Here is a 17,071-nt window from a genome sequence, read left to right on the forward strand (position 1 = left end):
GAAAACGCTATTTTCAATTTTAGAACCGTATTTATCGTTCCAATTAACCTTTCTTTGAATATTATTCAAAAGTCAAAAGTCCCCAGCACCCTTATAGGATAAATTTAGTCAGATTTTATGAATCGTTGTCTCCTCTGTGGCCTGTTATGAGTTGATAAAATGGGTTTTGATATCCAGCACTATATAACCCACGTTTTTCCAAATATGTAGCTTAAATTACTGAAGCATTGTGTGAAATAACATACCGGACACACTAAGAAAATATCTAGCCCTAGTGTCATGCAGTTGGTAGCACCACACATAGGTTAGGCTATTACAGGGCTTAAAGCAAGGACATTTTCTGTGCCTGAAGGTAGGGTATCAGACCTTTTTGATATAGGCTGATTGCCTACTTTCAACTCTCACCCCACGCCTACATTCAGGCACATTGCTTCTAACAGTTAGCCTTGATGTCTAATGTGCTTTGATTTAAGTTTTAAGGCTGTTGAGCAGAACAAGCTTTGGCTTTTGTGCCACCTGCCATTAATCAATTTGTAAAGGCAAAACATTTTCTTTTAAAGGAACATTATTAACTGTTCTTCTCACCAGTTAGTAGAGGAGAGGCCTTGGAACACCTCCTCAGAGAGAAAAAAAGAGAGAAAGAGAAAATATAGGGAAGAAAAAGATGTTTTTGTATGCATCTATTTGATGGATCAGAAATGGCAGTAGAGCAGTATGCATGCACGGTTATATTTTTCTCCGAATGGCTCTGTTTTTGTAGAGACCAGGCTTGTCAGAAGAATATGAATATAGCCTTTATATTTTATAATAGTGGGAAAGAGCTGACCTAAATCTGGCCCCTTCTTCAGCCATGTCCAATAAGCAGCATCAGGGGCAAGTGCATCTCTGATCTCTGGGCTACTGCTCCTCTAAAGCCGTCCACCCCAGCCCCCTGAATCCTGTGAGCCCCGCAGTCCAGGGAGAGGCTCAGGATGCACCGCAGCGCCGTGCCCATGGAAGTCCCCTGTGCCGTCCTTCAGCTGAAGGCCCCTAGCAGCACTAAGCCGTGACTTCCTAGGCTGCGCTGCACTGTGCTGTGCTGTGCTGTGGCGGTGGTGGCGGGGTGAGCGTACAGGCAGGCAGGCAGGCCGGGGTGTGTGACTGGGTGATAGATCACAGTTGTTTTATGCAGTCGGCAGGGGCTCATCTGCAGACTCCGCCACACTCATATGTAAAGATGAGGGATAGTCTGACGGAGGAGAGGCAGGATGCAGACACTCTCCCCCTCCTTCGTCTCCCTCTCTGTCCCTCTCTCTTGTCTTTCAATCTCACTTTCCCTCTTCCTTCCATTCTCTTCTTTTTCATTCTAATCTTTTTTTTTCAGTTCCTTCAGTCCCATTTTTCACACATTCTTTTCCCCATATGTTTCTCTCTCTCCCTTCTTGCAGATTTTTCTCTCTCTCCATTTTTTAACGCCCTTTCTCTCCTCCCATTTCCTCTATCTCTACCATTCTCTTCTCTTTCTGTCCTTTCTCTTATCTCTCTTTCTCTCTTTTCCCTAACATATGTTCCTCTCTCTCTCTCCCTCTCTCCATATCTCTCTTTCACAACTTTAATGCTCTCTCAACCTCGTTCTCTCTCTCTTTCTCTCTGTCCCTCCTTCCCCTCTCAGCCCCCTCACACTCTGCTCGTGTCTGCGGATGTGCATTTGAATATGCAAATGCTCTGCCGTGGAGCAGGTGTGCTGCAGCTCGGACAGAATCAGGTCGGAGCGAGGAGGCGAGAAAGAGTCAGAGCATGGCGAGGTTCTCTCTCTCTCTCTCTGTCTCTCTCTCTCTCTCTCTCTCTCTCTCTCTCTCTCTCTCTCTCTCTCTCTCTCTCTCTCTCTCTCCCTCCGCTCTTCGTATGCAAGTCAAATTACTTGTAGAACAAGGGCTCGGGAGGTGGCCAACCTCAGTGCTGCTACCCCACACACACACCTCACACACACACACACACACACACACCACTGAATACCCACAAATCAATGAGGCCCTCCGGGTAGGGGAGTGGGGGAATCTCGTTATGGAGGCAGCCTGCTAGATGGAGGCAGAGGGGATAGTCTGCTGGTGATTTTGTAGCAGAGACGTGTTGTGGAATCTCAGTGGCTACTTACGGAAGCAAGAGGGGGATAGCCTAATGGAAGAGAGTAGAGGATGTGATTTGGTGGTCAGCGTGTAGCAGAAATATGTGACTTGGCCTTATTATCTAGTTGCGTTGACATGAGATGTGGTATACTAATAGAAAGTGGAGGGGTCTGGTGATGTTTTTCGTAGTAGGAATATGTGACCTGGGAATGGCGTATCTGTGCTTGTAGTTGAGGGTAGACTATATCATATTTGAGGCTCCTTCATAACTTACACACTTAACAGGAGAGCCACATGGACCACACTGCTGATTATGTAATAGGCCTTCAAATCAGTATTTAGAGTGGCAAAGAGTCATCATAAATCTTTGACAGAAATGCCTTTTTAATGTTTTTTTTTCCCTTCATCTCTCACTTGGCCACAGCATTGTGAAAGAGTCTCTCGCTCGGAGTAAAGTACTCTTCATTTTTGCCAGTCAAGTGCTTTTTATTTGAGACGTGACCAAGGCACTTTGAACTCCCCTGCCTGTAGAATGTGATCCATTTCAAGGCCACTTGTTTCAGTTTTCAGCAGTCCATTTGTATCTATGGTGATAAGATGTGTCATTAGGGAGCCTCTCAAATGTGTGTGTGTGTGTGTGTGTGTGTGTGTGTGTGTGTGTGTGTGTGTGTATGTGTAGGGTAGTGTGGAGCTGACTGATTGTGCTTTGTCTTTCTCTGCAGATGCAGCGCCTCGGATGGGAGTGATTGGACTGACATGGATAATCCTCACCTTCACAGTGACTGTGGAGATGACGTGAACCCCCATACACACACATGCACCTACACACAAATACCACCGCCACACACATAAATACACACACATATCTACACACACATGCACACAAACACACACACACACACACACACACACACACACACACACACACACACACACACACAGAGTATACTACAGCAGACCCTCCAAATGTTCATCAACCGTAGGAGAGAAGTTGGAGGGCAGGAATGTTATTCCACTCGTTTTTATATTAAACAATACATACATAAAAAAAAACGTATAAAGATATTATATAATACACATATTAAGAGACAAACATAAGAGAAGAAGAAAACAAGTGCTATCTTTAATAAACCCTGTGTCCCATGCTAGCCCCATCCTCCAAACAGACATATATACAGTACACTTACAGTACATACCCACACACACACACATACACACACGTGCCCCACAACACACACAGGCACACAGATACATGCTTTTCTCATTTTTGTTTGACTTGTTAGTTTTCTTCATTAATTTGTTTTTCCCTACTCTACCTGTGGATCAATACAACAAAAAATCTTCTCTTTGAAAAAGAGCGCCTGGAGGAGCGCCTGAGTTTATTCTGTGTGCTCAGACCGTGCTGTCGCTCATGTGGAGGAGGACTGGACTAAAGAGAGAGAGAGAGAGAGAGAGAGAGACAGAAACAGAGGGAACGAGAGAGACCCTTCTGTTCTTTGGGCCATGGCTCCTAACACCTCATCACAGGTATCCATGGGAACAAAATGGGGGAAACCTAGGAGACTTATTTTTTTCTCTTTTGAGGGGCATCCGTCTTCTCTTTTGAGGGGCATCCGTTGACTTTTTTTGTTGTATGGAAGAGATTTTTTTGTTGTTGCCTCTCCATTCTTTCTTTCTTTCTCCTCTGGAATGGCTCATGGCTGAAATGTACAAGAAGTTAAAAAAAAAAAAAAACGAAAAAAAAAAAAAACTTAAGTCTTGTGAACTCTAGTGTGATTTTTCTGAACAGACGTGGAGAAGCCTCTTTTTAAGTGTATTTTTGTGTACATCCCTGTAAATAATGGAAATTATAAACGAGAACATTTTAAAAAGAAGCTATAGGGGTTCGGGGCCGGCTTCTCCTTGGGGAAACGGAAGCTGGGAGGTCCACAGTTCATCACTTTTTTGTTTTGTTTTCTCTCCTCTATCTGTGTCTGGTCATCCCGTGTTCATTTTGTTTTGGACAAAACGAGAAGATAGAACAAAAACCAAACTCTTGAAACTAAACTTTGGAACTACTGAATAATCAAAGAGCCAACACATGACTCCCTCCCTTCTGTGTTGACAAAGCATCGGTGTGGCAGACGAGTGAGAGAAAAGCAAACAATCACAAAACATGCCGCGTGTCTGACTCTTTGCTGCATGTGAATAATGTCTCTCTCCCTCCCCTCCATATGTCAGCAGTGGTTCCTTCCACATCCACCCAGCCCACACACCCTCCATCAATACTCTCCACCTGCCCACTGCATCACATAATCTCACTGATGTGTAATCTGTTATCTACCTGGTGCATATTATCTTAAGTGATCTGCATTGTGTACAGTACGTAACTCTTGCCTAACATTTACTGGTAGCGTCATGTTAGCCATCATACTCCACCCTGCGCCACCACTTCCACCCTTTTACCCCCACCTCCCACAACCAACCCCCCACACACACACACACACACACACACACTCACACCTCCTGCCCCTGCCCCCTCGGTACAAGCTCAAGTGAAGTTGAGTGTAAACAGGGTTGTTGCATTTGTTTCATATCACCTGTATTAAAATGGAGATGATCAACTGAACTGGCCTGGAGTGTACTTTTGAAACTTGTTGAATGGTAAACATCTTGGTTGGTGTTGTCAGGTTATCTTTCTTTTAAAATTTTAGCATTCGAAAGTGACATTGAGTAAAACTGAATGATAAGAATTCTGAATAAAAACCTGATTGGAGATTAGAGGAAGATATCAAATGTGTGTGACGGAGGTTCTCCATTGAGAGCCAGATCCCATACTGTAACAGCATCAGCATGAGAGTACAGCACTGATTCCATATTTTGACTGGAACTGGTAAATGTTTCTGTTCTGTTCCTTTTTTTAAATTGACGTTAATTGAACTATTAAGGTCATTCCTGATTATCTAATGACATTTTGGCTATTTATATTGTTTAGATTTTTTTTTTTTTTCATTTTTACTGCCGGCCTTTACAAAATCATTCCCTGAAATTGAAATGATTTCTACAGTGCCCTACATGCCTTGCAGGTGCAGCTGACATTACAGTAATTATACAGAGGGACGCGTGGAGATGCTGATACCACACACAAGTTCTTATGAATGACTTTAATCTGTCTTCTCAGGCATCTCTGGGCTTATCCTTTCCCACCATGTGGGTTTTTCATTTCAAGTACACTATGGCAAAATGGACTCGCTGAACACGTCCCTCTGTTACTCCAAAAAAAAAAGAGTTCAAAACCATTCGAAATGCGGCCATTCCTCGAACGCTCCCCTCTAATCTGCTTCTGTGTCAGACTTAATCAGAAAGAAATGCCTCATTGTTTTTCTTTTTTTATCCCTTGGGCTGCCTTTGCCTGTGTGTGTGTGTGTGTGTGTGTTTGTGTTTGTGTTTGTGTGTGTGTTATATGTGTTATATAACTTTGTCCCTTTCTCCTTTCCAACTTCCTCACCCATGGTGGCCCTAATGCAAACTAATCCCGCGTTTTTTGGTATTCAGAAGCATTGCAATTTAAGCTATTCTAGACACACCGTGTATTAAAGGATTACGGCCCAAAGCCTGAGGTAGGAGAGGGAGATTTGGTGGGCTTAGTAAAATAGGGGAGTGGGGTGGGGGTGGGCCTCTCCAGTAAGGGGCGGCTTCACCTTCCTCTCTGCTCGATGAGTGTGGGGAGGTTTGGGAGCGTCACGAGCGTGCCAATGTATTTGCAATGATCGCTCCGGCAACCTTCACCCGGCTACTTTCCAGCGCTCCCGATTGCTCCACACACAGCAATTCATTACACAGCTATGCTGTTTCACTCTAAACTTCTTCCTCCTAGCAATTCACCATTTTTCTTTTTTTATATATATATTACTTAGTTGTGTTTTGTTTGAGGAAGGAATTTCCTTTAAGCCTAATTGATATGCAGGAAAGAAAAAGGCCCTATCAGCGACTAGAGAGTTGTGTGAGTTGTGTGTGTGTGTGTGTGTGTGTGTGTTTGCATGTGGATGGTGGATGTTCGAATTGCATTTTAATGGCTTGATTATTCTGCTTGAATGAAAATCACACTTTTAGTTTACTGTTTACAAATTGATGGCGTTTTAGGCGCAAACAATACGCCGGTGTGCCGCCCCTCCATTGTGTTTGGTCCCGGTGATGTGAGGAGAGAGTCTGCGGCTCGTCTCACCTGCTCTTCTCTCTCTCACTCCAATCAGGCAGCAGAGGAGAGGCAGGGAAATTAAATGTGCGAGATTGTTTGCTTGATATTCTGCTGATGGCAGATGATACACAAACACAGAACTGTGCTAAAAGAGGGACCTACGTGTGTGTGTGTGTGTGTGAGAGAGGGAGATTCCATGCAAAAGCCACACTGTACAGTACACTGGCTGAATGTCAAAACGAGCCAAGGTGTGTGAAATAATATGATTGTCCTCTCCCACCCTCCCTCCTCCACTTAATAATGACAAAAGAGATGGAGTAGATCAAGTCTTTTCAATCACGCAGCTACACGTCATAGACGGTCATTATTATGGCCTTTCTTCTCTCACTCTCTCTGTCTGCTGGAAATACCATTATATCTTTTCAAAGGCTGTGAAATTACGAGATGAAATACACTGGACAGTAAATGCTGAAGTCGGGGCTGTATCTCATGCCTGGGTGGCTTAACTCTTTCCAGGCTTGGGCTGCGAATGGCTGTAAATATTATGGCCTGTAATACGCCGCAGCTCGGAGACCGGAGGTGCACCAGGAGTAATCACATGGACATTCATTATCCTGACACGAGTGGCACCGAGCCAATGTCCCACGGATCTCGATATCGCTCGCCTTTTCCTCCGTCACTTTCACACTATCATTCTCTCCCTTTTCCTCTCTATCTCTCTTTTTCTTTCTTTGTATTTGCCCCAGCACTGCTAGTGTGTCTCTTTTTTTCTCCGTTGTTGTGCATTTGCTCCACTCTTCTCTCGCCCTCCTTCCTCCAGCCTCCCGCGCCGTCTCTGTCAAGCCTCTGATCACATCATTTGTTGCACATTTCCTGAAATCCAAACACAGGATGATAACATGTGATGAAACAGCCACCCATGGCTGCACAGCATCCGGCAGAATGGAGAGAGCAAGAGAGGAAGAGAGAGAGAGAGGGAGTGTGGAAGAGGGAGACCAGAGAGACCAACAGCTAGAGAGAGAGAGAGAGAGAGAGAGAGCAACAAGGCCAAAAGAGAAGGAGAGAGAGAGACGGTCCAGTGAACCAGACCGGCCCTGTCATTATACATGGCATGCTGTCCATACTACAGATCAAATGCTCCCGGTCAGACAGGCAGAGATGTGTGTGTGTGTGTGGGAGGTGAAGATGAAGGAGAGAGTTGTGTGTCGGGGGGAGTGTGTGTGCGTGGAGGGGGGTTTGCTACACTACAGGAGTAGTCTTTTGTGGCACGCTAGTGAATAATTCACCAAAGCTTGTGGCCGCAGCCTCAGGTTCCCTTTGTGCTGCATAAAGAGCGCGCTATCCGGTGGCCGAGCGGCGTCCGTGTCAGGGAGAGAGCGTTCAAATGTCTCTCCACTTGACAAGTTTCCCATGGGGTCAGCAGACTGCTGATGCAACCAGTCTTTGGGAGCCACGGGCCATGGACTAAGCACATTGTTTCAGCAGCAGCAATTAAAAAAGAGAGCTCAGTGGCAGCTGCTGGAATGACAAGCTTGCGTGACTGATGGCTGTGGGTGTCTTTTGTATGTCTCTGTGTGTGTGTGTGTGTGTGAGAGAGAGAGAGAGAGAGAGAGAGGAGATAAGGGCAAAGTAATAGACAACATATATCTGTGTGTGTGTGTGTGTGTGTGTGTGTGTATGCAAGAGGGAGAAAAAGAGAGAGAGAGAGAGATACGGACAAAGTAATAGAGATGGCTGAATGTGTGTGTGTGTGTGATAATAGTCCATAAATATGGATGATGAAGTTTGTGTGGAGAGTCAACATTCCTTATGCATAACCAGCTGCTGATGGACAGCTACATCACTTTCAAGGCGCTCACCAAATGTGCTGAGGGAAAATCAACAAATATTATCACTGTGGATTATTAAGTTGTCTAATTCCTAAATAAGCACGCGCACATACACAAACACACACACACACACACCATACAGTCTATGTTGCATGCATACATATGCCCTCATCCTCCTCTCCCTTTAGAGGACGAAAGAGTTGTCATGGCAAAAGGACCTTTGATCCCCACACTTTCTCTATGCAAACACTGCTCACCGTTTGGTCACTGAAAGCTTTGCCAACACAGCATATCAGCTGGGCACCACCCTCAAGACAAATGACATCCTACACGGACCGTGGCCATGTGTTTGCGCTCCTCCACCCGCGTTATCTGTCATCATAATCTTTTGGACATATCAGCAAATAGAGAAATATAGCTCTAATTCGTATTCCCTCTGGCTAACCACCCTGACAGCGGTATGCGCAAACACTGCAGCAATTCTGAGGGCTGGCATGACTCACCAACGCAGTGAAAGGCAGCCTTCTTTGGGCAAAGTTGCAAAGCCAGAGAGGCTGGTGATTATGATAAGGTGTAAAAAAAGCCACCACGCTTGGTTTAACAGTAGGATTCCCCCTTGACTATCAGAGTAACCGCTTTTTATCATTAGGCTGTTGTTTTGTGTTGTGCTTGTTTTTTGTTGCTGTTTTTCTCTATTTTTTCTCTAGCTTTGAGACAATCTGCTACAGGTGGAGCGTGACGGGCCCCTCCCCTCGCTGACGGGGAACGTGGCATGCAAATACAGTCTGTGCAGGTATCAGGTATCCTGGCTCGACTCGACTCGGAGCAAGCTTGTGTTGAGTTGACACAGTGCTGCAGTTTTGCTGCCGTTGCTCCTACCATTGCAGCTTCCCTCAGCACTATAGAGTAGAGTGGGAGAGGCTACCGTGGCACTAGTCATGCTGAGGGGGTTGACTTTGGCCGCCGTGCCCAGCAAGCAGCAGTGTCCAGAGTAAACAGCCGTCCGGTCCAGCGCCAGCCCCCAGAAAATGCCCACGGCGGACGTGCCGGCCGCGCACTTCGACATGCAGCTGCTGGGGAAGCTGACGCTGTCCGTGGCCACTGTATTATTCATCTCGTGGGCGTACCGCTTCTACAGTTCCAGAGGTCGCCGTGGGGGTCAGATTCAGCAGAAAGGAGTGGCGGCCAGCACCTCATCACCACCCCCACCATTATCATCATCATCATCATCACCACCACCATCATCACTGTCATCATCTAGTCACCATGCTTCGGGGTCGCCACCAAAGTGCAGCAGCTGTAAGATGGAGCTTCGCCCCCGCGGTAAAGTGACACCAGAAGCCGCCGCCACAGGTAACAGCAGTCCACGGAGCCGGCAGGTGTCAAAAATATCTGTGTGCTCAGCGGTCACACCTGACAGGGGTGACGCACACGTCAACAATGGGGGGCAACGCCCCGGCAACCGGGCCACAGCTGATCACATCATCACAACAACAGTAGCTGTGTCAGAGAAGACAAGTCAGAGCACCAGAGACACAGAGGCGTGCAGCTCAGTTATGAGCGACTTGGAAAGGCAAGCAGTGGCTAACAAGCTGGCCACCACCCTGACTTCTCCATCTGTGGGTAGGGCTGGCTCAGCCAGCCCCATCGGGCGCCTATCTCCGTGCCCGGTCAGTCCAACTGGACCTCTGTCCCCGGGCCTGGCCAGTCCAACTGGCCGTCTGTCCCCCTCCCCGAGCAGCCCCACCGGGCGTCGGTCCCCCGCATGCCTGCTGAGGAAGCTGGACGGTGCTGTGGAAGTGGGCAGGGAGCTCTTCCAGGACACGAGCCACCAGGGCAACTTCTCCAGCTTCCAGTCCAAGGCCGAGGTCAAAGTGGAGGAGGGAGACCTCGTGTTCGAGAGCCCGGCGGAAGGTGGAGGAAAGGAGGTGCGCGGAAAGATCTACGATTATTTTGTGGAGTCCTCATCCCATTCCATCTCGGATGTAAACTCTTCTGGTAGTCCGACGAGTGTCTGTTATCATAGTTCACACCCAATAAAGCTAGTGACTCTACATAGCACCAGCACCAACAGCAACGACCTCCCTCACATCCCGAGGACCATCAGCCCCCCTCTGATCATGCGGGATGTGGTGTTCAGCCAAGACTCGTCAGTGGATGACAATCTGTCTCCCACCAGCTCCAACTCGTCTCCCCGCGACGACCAGCCTAAGAGGGGGCTTCTCCGGCAGGACAGCTACCTGATAGCTGCTGCTAACTATGAGTCTCCCTGTATGACTGGCAATGGCTCTGGTCCTCTACGCGGCCATTCTCCAGCTCCACTATCAGCAGACGTCCCTTTCAGCCCTGTCAGCCTGAAGATGACGGCGACGCCTGACAAAGACGAGCCGAGCTTGGAGACGGTAGCCGGGGCCAAATTCGTACACGTCCCCCTGGAGGGCTTGTCCAGCTCCGACTGGGAGAGTCTGACGGGGAAGCTCGATCTAGGCAACTGCCTGGAGGCCCTGGAGCTAGCCAAGAAGCACGGCCACGGCGTCCTGCAGCTGGCCTCTCTCCGAGTCATGTCTGACAACTACCTCAAGGTCCTCCGGGACCCGGGCCTGTATGGCAGGCTGCGAGCCGGGGAACGGGAACAGATCCAGCGACTGCGGATGAAAGGCCGACAGTGCCTCATGGTGGCCGATATGGAGTCACTCGACTGGTCCAGACGGTCCTCGCCGCAAACAAAGGAGACAAAGGAGACAAAGGACAGTCCCCGGACGTCTGGCGGCCTCTATTACTATGACGACTACAAAGACACCTGGCACCGGCAGTGTGACATCCCGCCGGAGGTGGCTTCGGTTGGCTCGGCCATGTGCACCATGGATAACTATCTGTTTGTGGCCGTCGGCTGCCAGGGCTCGGACCGTGCCATGGTGCCGTCCAGAAAAGTGTTCTGCTTCAACCCGGTCACATCCATTTGGAGGGAGATCTGCCCCATGAACGAGGCCAGGCCGCACTGCAAGCTGGTCGCCCTCCAGGGCCACCTCTACGCCATCGGCGGTGAGTGCCTGTCGACCGTGGAGCGCTACGACCCGCGCGCCGACCGCTGGACGTTCGTGGCCCCGCTTCCCAACGACACATTCGCCGTGGCGCACCGCGCCACCGCGTGCAACGGCGAGCTCTTTGTGTCGGGCGGCACCCTGCGCTACACGCTCCTGCGCTACAGCCCCAAGACCAACGCCTGGCGCCAGAGCCTGATCGTGGGCACCAAGGAGCGGACCACTGAGATGCTGGCAGTAAGGAGCTTCCTCTACCGCTTTGACGTCAACCCGTTGTTCGGCATCAACATCTACCGCTACCACACGGCTGCACGGCTATGGTACGAGTGCTGCACCAAGCAACTGCCGCACTGCCCTGCCTTCCAGTGCGTCGCCATGAGCGATGTGATCTACTGCGTGAGCCGACAGTTCACCATGAGGTTCCTGGCCGACGAGGTCTCGCCCGGCTTCGTGGCTGAGGACCTGAGTGTCCTCTCCACGGCCAAGGGCATCTTGTTCCCCTTCGTCCTGGCCCTGCCTGATAAGAGCGCCGTTCAAACCAGCGTGTGAATCACCACAAGATCAGCCGCAACCACTAGACGCACAGGGACCCAAGACACCTGGAAATGTGGTTTTGTTTGTGTGCAAAGCCAAGCGAATGCAATTCAGTTGGGTTAGGAATGAAAAAGGACCACTGCCGAAGGTAATTATGGCGCAACATTGTCAGATTCTTTCTGTACACTGTGCCAGGAGAAAATTGACTGTTTCAGGGAGAGCTATTTGTTTTTTGGAATTTCTATTCACACAAGCGATTTATGGCAGCCACTAAATCTTCCTAATATTGGGTTCCTCTTTCAGTGCTAACTATCAAATACTATGGAGCTCTAATGCAAATATAACAATTAATCAGATGGCTAGGCAAAATATATGGTGCAAAGATAAACACAAGGCTGTAAAGATGCCATAGCATTAGGGGTTATTAGCACAGTTATCCATTTAATCTCACAAATGCTCTCTAAAATGTTTCCCATTTAAACTGTTTCCATAGTGTAGACTATATTTTAGCTTTTTTCTTTGCTAAAAGCAAAAATGAAATGTGAGATGAGGAAATATATGTCCACATCTGTTCAAATATATGCAAACGTTATTACATTACTAGCAGGCAAATCCAGAGTTGTGATTCAACCTCTGGTCCGCTTTCTGACTTAACAACCACTAAGACACTAACTTGTTGATACTGTAAAGGTGGTGGTGCTTAGTAAATGACTGTCCTCTGCAGCAACCTTTACGCTAATCATTCATGACATGCCCGTAACTCTGCAGCCATTAACTATCAATGTCTTTCAAGTTCCCATCCAGATATACTTCAATACATCTCAGCTGTTTCTTCCTGTATGTACGATCCTACCCGAAAGCCCTGTATGAGAAATTAAGATACCCTACACATGCTGTAATTTGATTACTTGAGAGTGAAGTAGAGGAATGAATGTTAGACATTGCCTGGACACTTCATCAGTCACTTGTATATTTTGCTGTGTCTATATGCTATCCATTTGGATAATTATGATTATTTATTTGTTTGTTTTCTAGTTTAAATTACATATCCCACAAAAAGAGACAACTAAGAAATATGTGTATATGAACCAGAAAATGACTATCCATTTATAATCAGATATTGTCTGAATTTAGTTCTGTGTTTATTGACTATGCAGTTTATTATTTCTCTGTTTTGATGAATATCTGACCTTTAAACATGTCTGGCACAACACGGAAAGGACAAACTATCAGGAAACGGCTAAAGTAAGCTGCTGGCAGGTCTACGGATATCACCTGCCTCTGACGTCCACTCAAGATAGACATGTCACTATAGTGCCCTCATGTGGCTGAAGATGGATTAGTGTGTTGGTGAGAGAACTGTTGGTGCAGTTTGCTAGTACAACAGGAGCATTGAGAGAGAGAGAGAGAGAGAGACAAAGAGACAGAGAGTGAGAGAAAGAGAAGTAGGAAGGAAAAGAAAGTGAAAGATGAAGATTGTGAATGTAGATGAGTTGATTGGGACAAAATTAGATTTAGAGAAGGCGTAAAAGAGAGGGAGAGAGAGGGAGATGGAGAGAGGGAGAGGAAGCAAGAGAAAGAGAGAGAGAGAGACTAATTACACTGTTTGAATGGTATAATGACCAGCAGGGAGGAACCCATGCAGCGAGCCTCACCAGTGATGCCAAACAGTGGGTGAAGTCTGCCACAGATGGCTGACCATCAAACTCCAGAGTCTTTGATTCTTCCTAATTAAACACTTTCATTCCCTGTAATTAAACACCTAATGGAACGGGAGCGAGACAGTTCCCCTCAGATTAGCTACCCCAAAATGACTCATGGTCTGTGATCGGCATCAGAGCTGTTTTCCAATAGACATGTCTCTGTCTCAAGGGGCACCATTGTGTGATCATAGATGTGCTTATGAAACATTTGCTGGGGAAAATAAATGCTGTGAGTTATTGCACAATAAATATGTATATTCTATTCCTTCTTGTTTTGTTGTTCTCAGTTTCCAATATCTACAAGACAGTGCATGCTTATGCACACAAGCACACTTATCTTCCCTACCAGTGTGCCCAAACACACACACACAAGTTCTGGAAATACACATGTAGTCTTACAAATCAGATCAACACTAACAGGATTAATATGACATTATATATAAAAGTGTGTGTCCATAAATCAGAAGCATAAGTCTCTCTAGTTCATAAAAAGCTTTTATCCCTTTGCGATATCTGAGAGATAATTCTGAAGTTATGAATTGTGAGCGTTGATAGGAAACAGCTATGCCCTCCATGTTGGTTGTATCTTCCCCCTGTGGCCAAAGGAAGGGCTGGCAAGGGAGGCCCCTTTGCACTGGCCAGGGCATCAGGCGCCGGTCCGAACAGGCGTGGAATGACCTCCGAGCCCTGGGAGTATAGGAAGCTGGGTCTGGCTGAGAGGTGGAGGGCGGGGAGGACACGTGGCGGAGAGTGGGGGCTGCTGGTAGGACAAGCGGTAGGAGCTCAGCGCGGGCGTCGACTCGCTCCGACGGTGCCTGTCGGCACGCGCCCAACGGGCCTCCGCCAGGCCAAAGTTGGTGGGAGGCACTGGAGAGAAGAGAGGGAGAGTGTGTGTGTGTGTGTGTGAGAGAGAGAGAGTGTGTGTGTGTGTGTGTGTGTGTGTGTGTGTGAGAGAGAGAGTGTGTGTGTGTGTGTGTGTGTGTGAGAGAGAGTGTGTGTGTGGATGAGGGGAGGGGAAAGAGGGGACAGGGTGTTGGGTGGGACTCAGCTGCTCTCTCACTGCAATCATTAATTAAAGCACTGACAGATTTGGAACAAATTAAAGGCATCCATGCCATGCCTCTCATTTAATGGCTTTCACAATGGCAACTTTTTTTTAGGGAGAGTCAAATCACTTGTAGGTTAACAAGAGTTTTAGTTACTCTTCCCTTTCTTTATTTCAGGCTTAAATGACAAAGATGCTTTGTTACACAGAAACATGTCACATGGTAACATGCATTAAGTCCACATCATGATTTCTTACTCACCGTATACCACCCATAACAGTCATGCTATACCAGACCAATGTTACCTTTGGCTGCATGGTCAGAGCGCTCTGGGATCCATGCCAGTTTGTTGGAGTCCCAGGAGCGCAGCTTGGGCGTGGCATGGTCACTCCTCCGCCCGTACATCTCGTCGTACTGGGTGACCAGGAAGTGGGAGGTGGGAGTGTCATGGTGGGCAAGCAGCAGCTTTGGGGGAAGGCCCTGGAATGGCAAAAAAAAAATCCTGTCTCTGCTTTCTGAAAGGAGCCTAGGCCTACACTTTGAGGGGGAAAAATGTCCCATTGTGAAAACTGGGTAAATCTTACTATTTTATTGTGCCTAAAAACAAAACAAAAAAATGTTATATCTGTTAGGGACAAACATAGACTTGGGCATTGGCAAACCTCTCCTCTGCGCAGAGCTGTTCGTCTCACAAAGGTGTCTGGCTGGTAGTCCCACTGTGGCCGGTAGTCTAGACGGTTCGTGCTGTTCGCCGTCCTGCATTCCCTGGTGAACTGTGAAGGGAGGTGTTTGTGAAGGGGGGTGGGGTTGGTGGGAGGATAGAGATGGAGATTGAGATGACACCGGGATGGTGTTTCCGAAGAAGGATGCTTGGAGGCCGCACTGGTCAGCACACCCAACAGTGCCTGAGGTAAGCACTAAGCAGCACTCACATATCATGCATTCCCCACACACATCGATCGGCAAAAACATTCCCGCTGCTCAGACAGAAACTGCAACTCGACACACACGCACACACGCACGCACGCACACAAACAGACGCACACACACACACACACTCCAACCTCCACCCCTATACTGGAGCCCATTGATGCCATTAGGCGTTTTTGTCTCCCGTGTATCACACCCCCGCTGGCTGTTGCTGACCGAAGCTGGAGGCAGAGTCGCTAATCACTTTTGCACGGATCTACAAAGCCAACCCAAGTGCAGCTCAGGCACTCTGGCCAGACGCCACGCAAGCATTAGTGAGGGAATGACTTAGTCTGTTCGGCATATCAATTGGGAACAAAAGGCCAGACTCACTGGACTTGCACTTTCCCAGTGCAGTGGGAGAGTGATTAGCCCTGTAGATACTTTACCGGAGTGACACCTTGCTCGGTGTCACTTGGCCACGGTTACATCTTTAGCGGCCTGGTGACACTATTTGAGAGGTAACGGACACCAGATTTACGTTGTAAATGCTACATTCACATTAAATGACTGAAACTGGCAAAGCCATCATTCACTTGAACATTTAAAACTTTAGTCAATTAAAGTCCTAGCCTACAGGGTACATTAAATCATAATTTTGGTGGTAAGTTTATGAATCATAAAAGGCCATCAAAAAAGAGTCACTTAACCTACAATTATTAGCAGGCTCGTTTCAAAAAGCTGTCAAGTTTTTTAATTATACATTTTAGGTACTAGTGGGTATACTCCTGCTGGCAAAGGTAGGCGATGCCTTTTTAGACACATTTGAGTGGCAGGCTTTAAGCAACACCTTTCAGCCCAAATCACTTTAAACCATGACCCTTTAAGCCCTGCTCTTTGCCAAACGACTTAAAAGTACCTGACACGGCTTCACACTTTTATGCTGCTCGTAATAAAGAGAGGCACAATTTTCTCTAAACACCAATTATATGGTGCAAACAGTTAGGCTTTTATAGAAACTGTATGTCACTTTGGATAAAAGTGTCTGCTAAATATCAATCAATTTTGACTTTCAACTTTTTGAAATATAACTTGAAACAGCAAAAAAAAGAAAGAGAAACAGACCAGACCATTCAGTGAAACATGTTTCAGACAAGCAACAACAGCATGCCAGTAAACAGGGATGTGCCATTTACTATAACAGAAAGAAACATAACATTCACATACAGATGTTTGTCACACAGTTGTTTGTCACACTTAAGATCAGTGGGTCATAATAGTCTCCTAAGCGTCAAAATACTGTATGCATCCTACCTGCAGCCTCTCTTCCACCCAGTTACCAATTAGCACTTTGTTTGCATATTTCTGCTCTATCCTCCATCCAGGCTTGGTCCATTTGTCATAGCTGTTCTCTTTTCTCCACATGCTGTTGGAACTGCAGGGCATCTACAAGGAACTCCTGACATCTATAGCATATTTAGAGACATCCAAACAGGTTCAAATGCATAGCATTACACCAACAGCCATTGTGACATAGGACATTAGGGGAAGAGTGCAGTGCTCTGTTGCCATGGACACAACAAACATGCTGAAAGCTAAACTAGGAATAGGCTATCTGAGACCTGTGGAGTCCTTTTAGTACGTTATACATCTCTCTTAAGGGAAAAATGAATGGGATATATATCAGGGTTATGAGAACAAGCTGTTTAAAATGTGCATTCTTAAGC

The 17,071-nt window shown here is 47.1% G+C and overlaps 2 protein-coding genes and 1 long non-coding RNA gene across 3 annotated transcripts in view; 2 read left to right on the plus strand and 1 right to left on the minus strand.

Annotated features, from left to right (window-relative positions):
- The window catches only part of LOC125302309, a 4,502-nt gene extending 616 nt beyond the window's left edge, over window positions 1-3,886 (plus strand). Inside the window, exon 2 of the long non-coding RNA XR_007194886.1 lies at window positions 2,828-3,886. This is a non-coding gene — a long non-coding RNA (uncharacterized LOC125302309). The remainder of the gene's footprint in view (window positions 1-2,827) is intronic.
- Window positions 3,887-8,661: 4,775 nt separating this feature from the next.
- On the plus strand, window positions 8,662-13,622 carry klhdc7a (kelch domain containing 7A). Its single transcript, XM_048255103.1, has one exon. It carries the CDS (start codon window positions 9,140-9,142, stop codon window positions 11,699-11,701), a length of 2,562 nt encoding a protein of 853 aa, XP_048111060.1. The 5' UTR covers window positions 8,662-9,139; the 3' UTR covers window positions 11,702-13,622.
- Window positions 13,623-13,868: 246 nt separating this feature from the next.
- On the minus strand, window positions 13,869-17,033 carry cfap107 (cilia and flagella associated protein 107). Its single transcript, XM_048255765.1, has 4 exons — window positions 16,659-17,033; window positions 15,098-15,208; window positions 14,741-14,915; window positions 13,869-14,256 (listed from the first exon to the last, which is right to left on the minus strand). Exons 1-4 carry the CDS (start codon window positions 16,788-16,790, stop codon window positions 14,036-14,038), a joined length of 639 nt encoding a protein of 212 aa, XP_048111722.1. The 5' UTR covers window positions 16,791-17,033; the 3' UTR covers window positions 13,869-14,035.
- Between the last annotated feature and the right edge of the window lie 38 nt (window positions 17,034-17,071).

This window comes from Alosa alosa, chromosome 10 (genome assembly GCF_017589495.1).
Source record: "Alosa alosa isolate M-15738 ecotype Scorff River chromosome 10, AALO_Geno_1.1, whole genome shotgun sequence".
NCBI classification, from domain to species: domain Eukaryota; kingdom Metazoa; phylum Chordata; class Actinopteri; order Clupeiformes; family Clupeidae; genus Alosa; species Alosa alosa.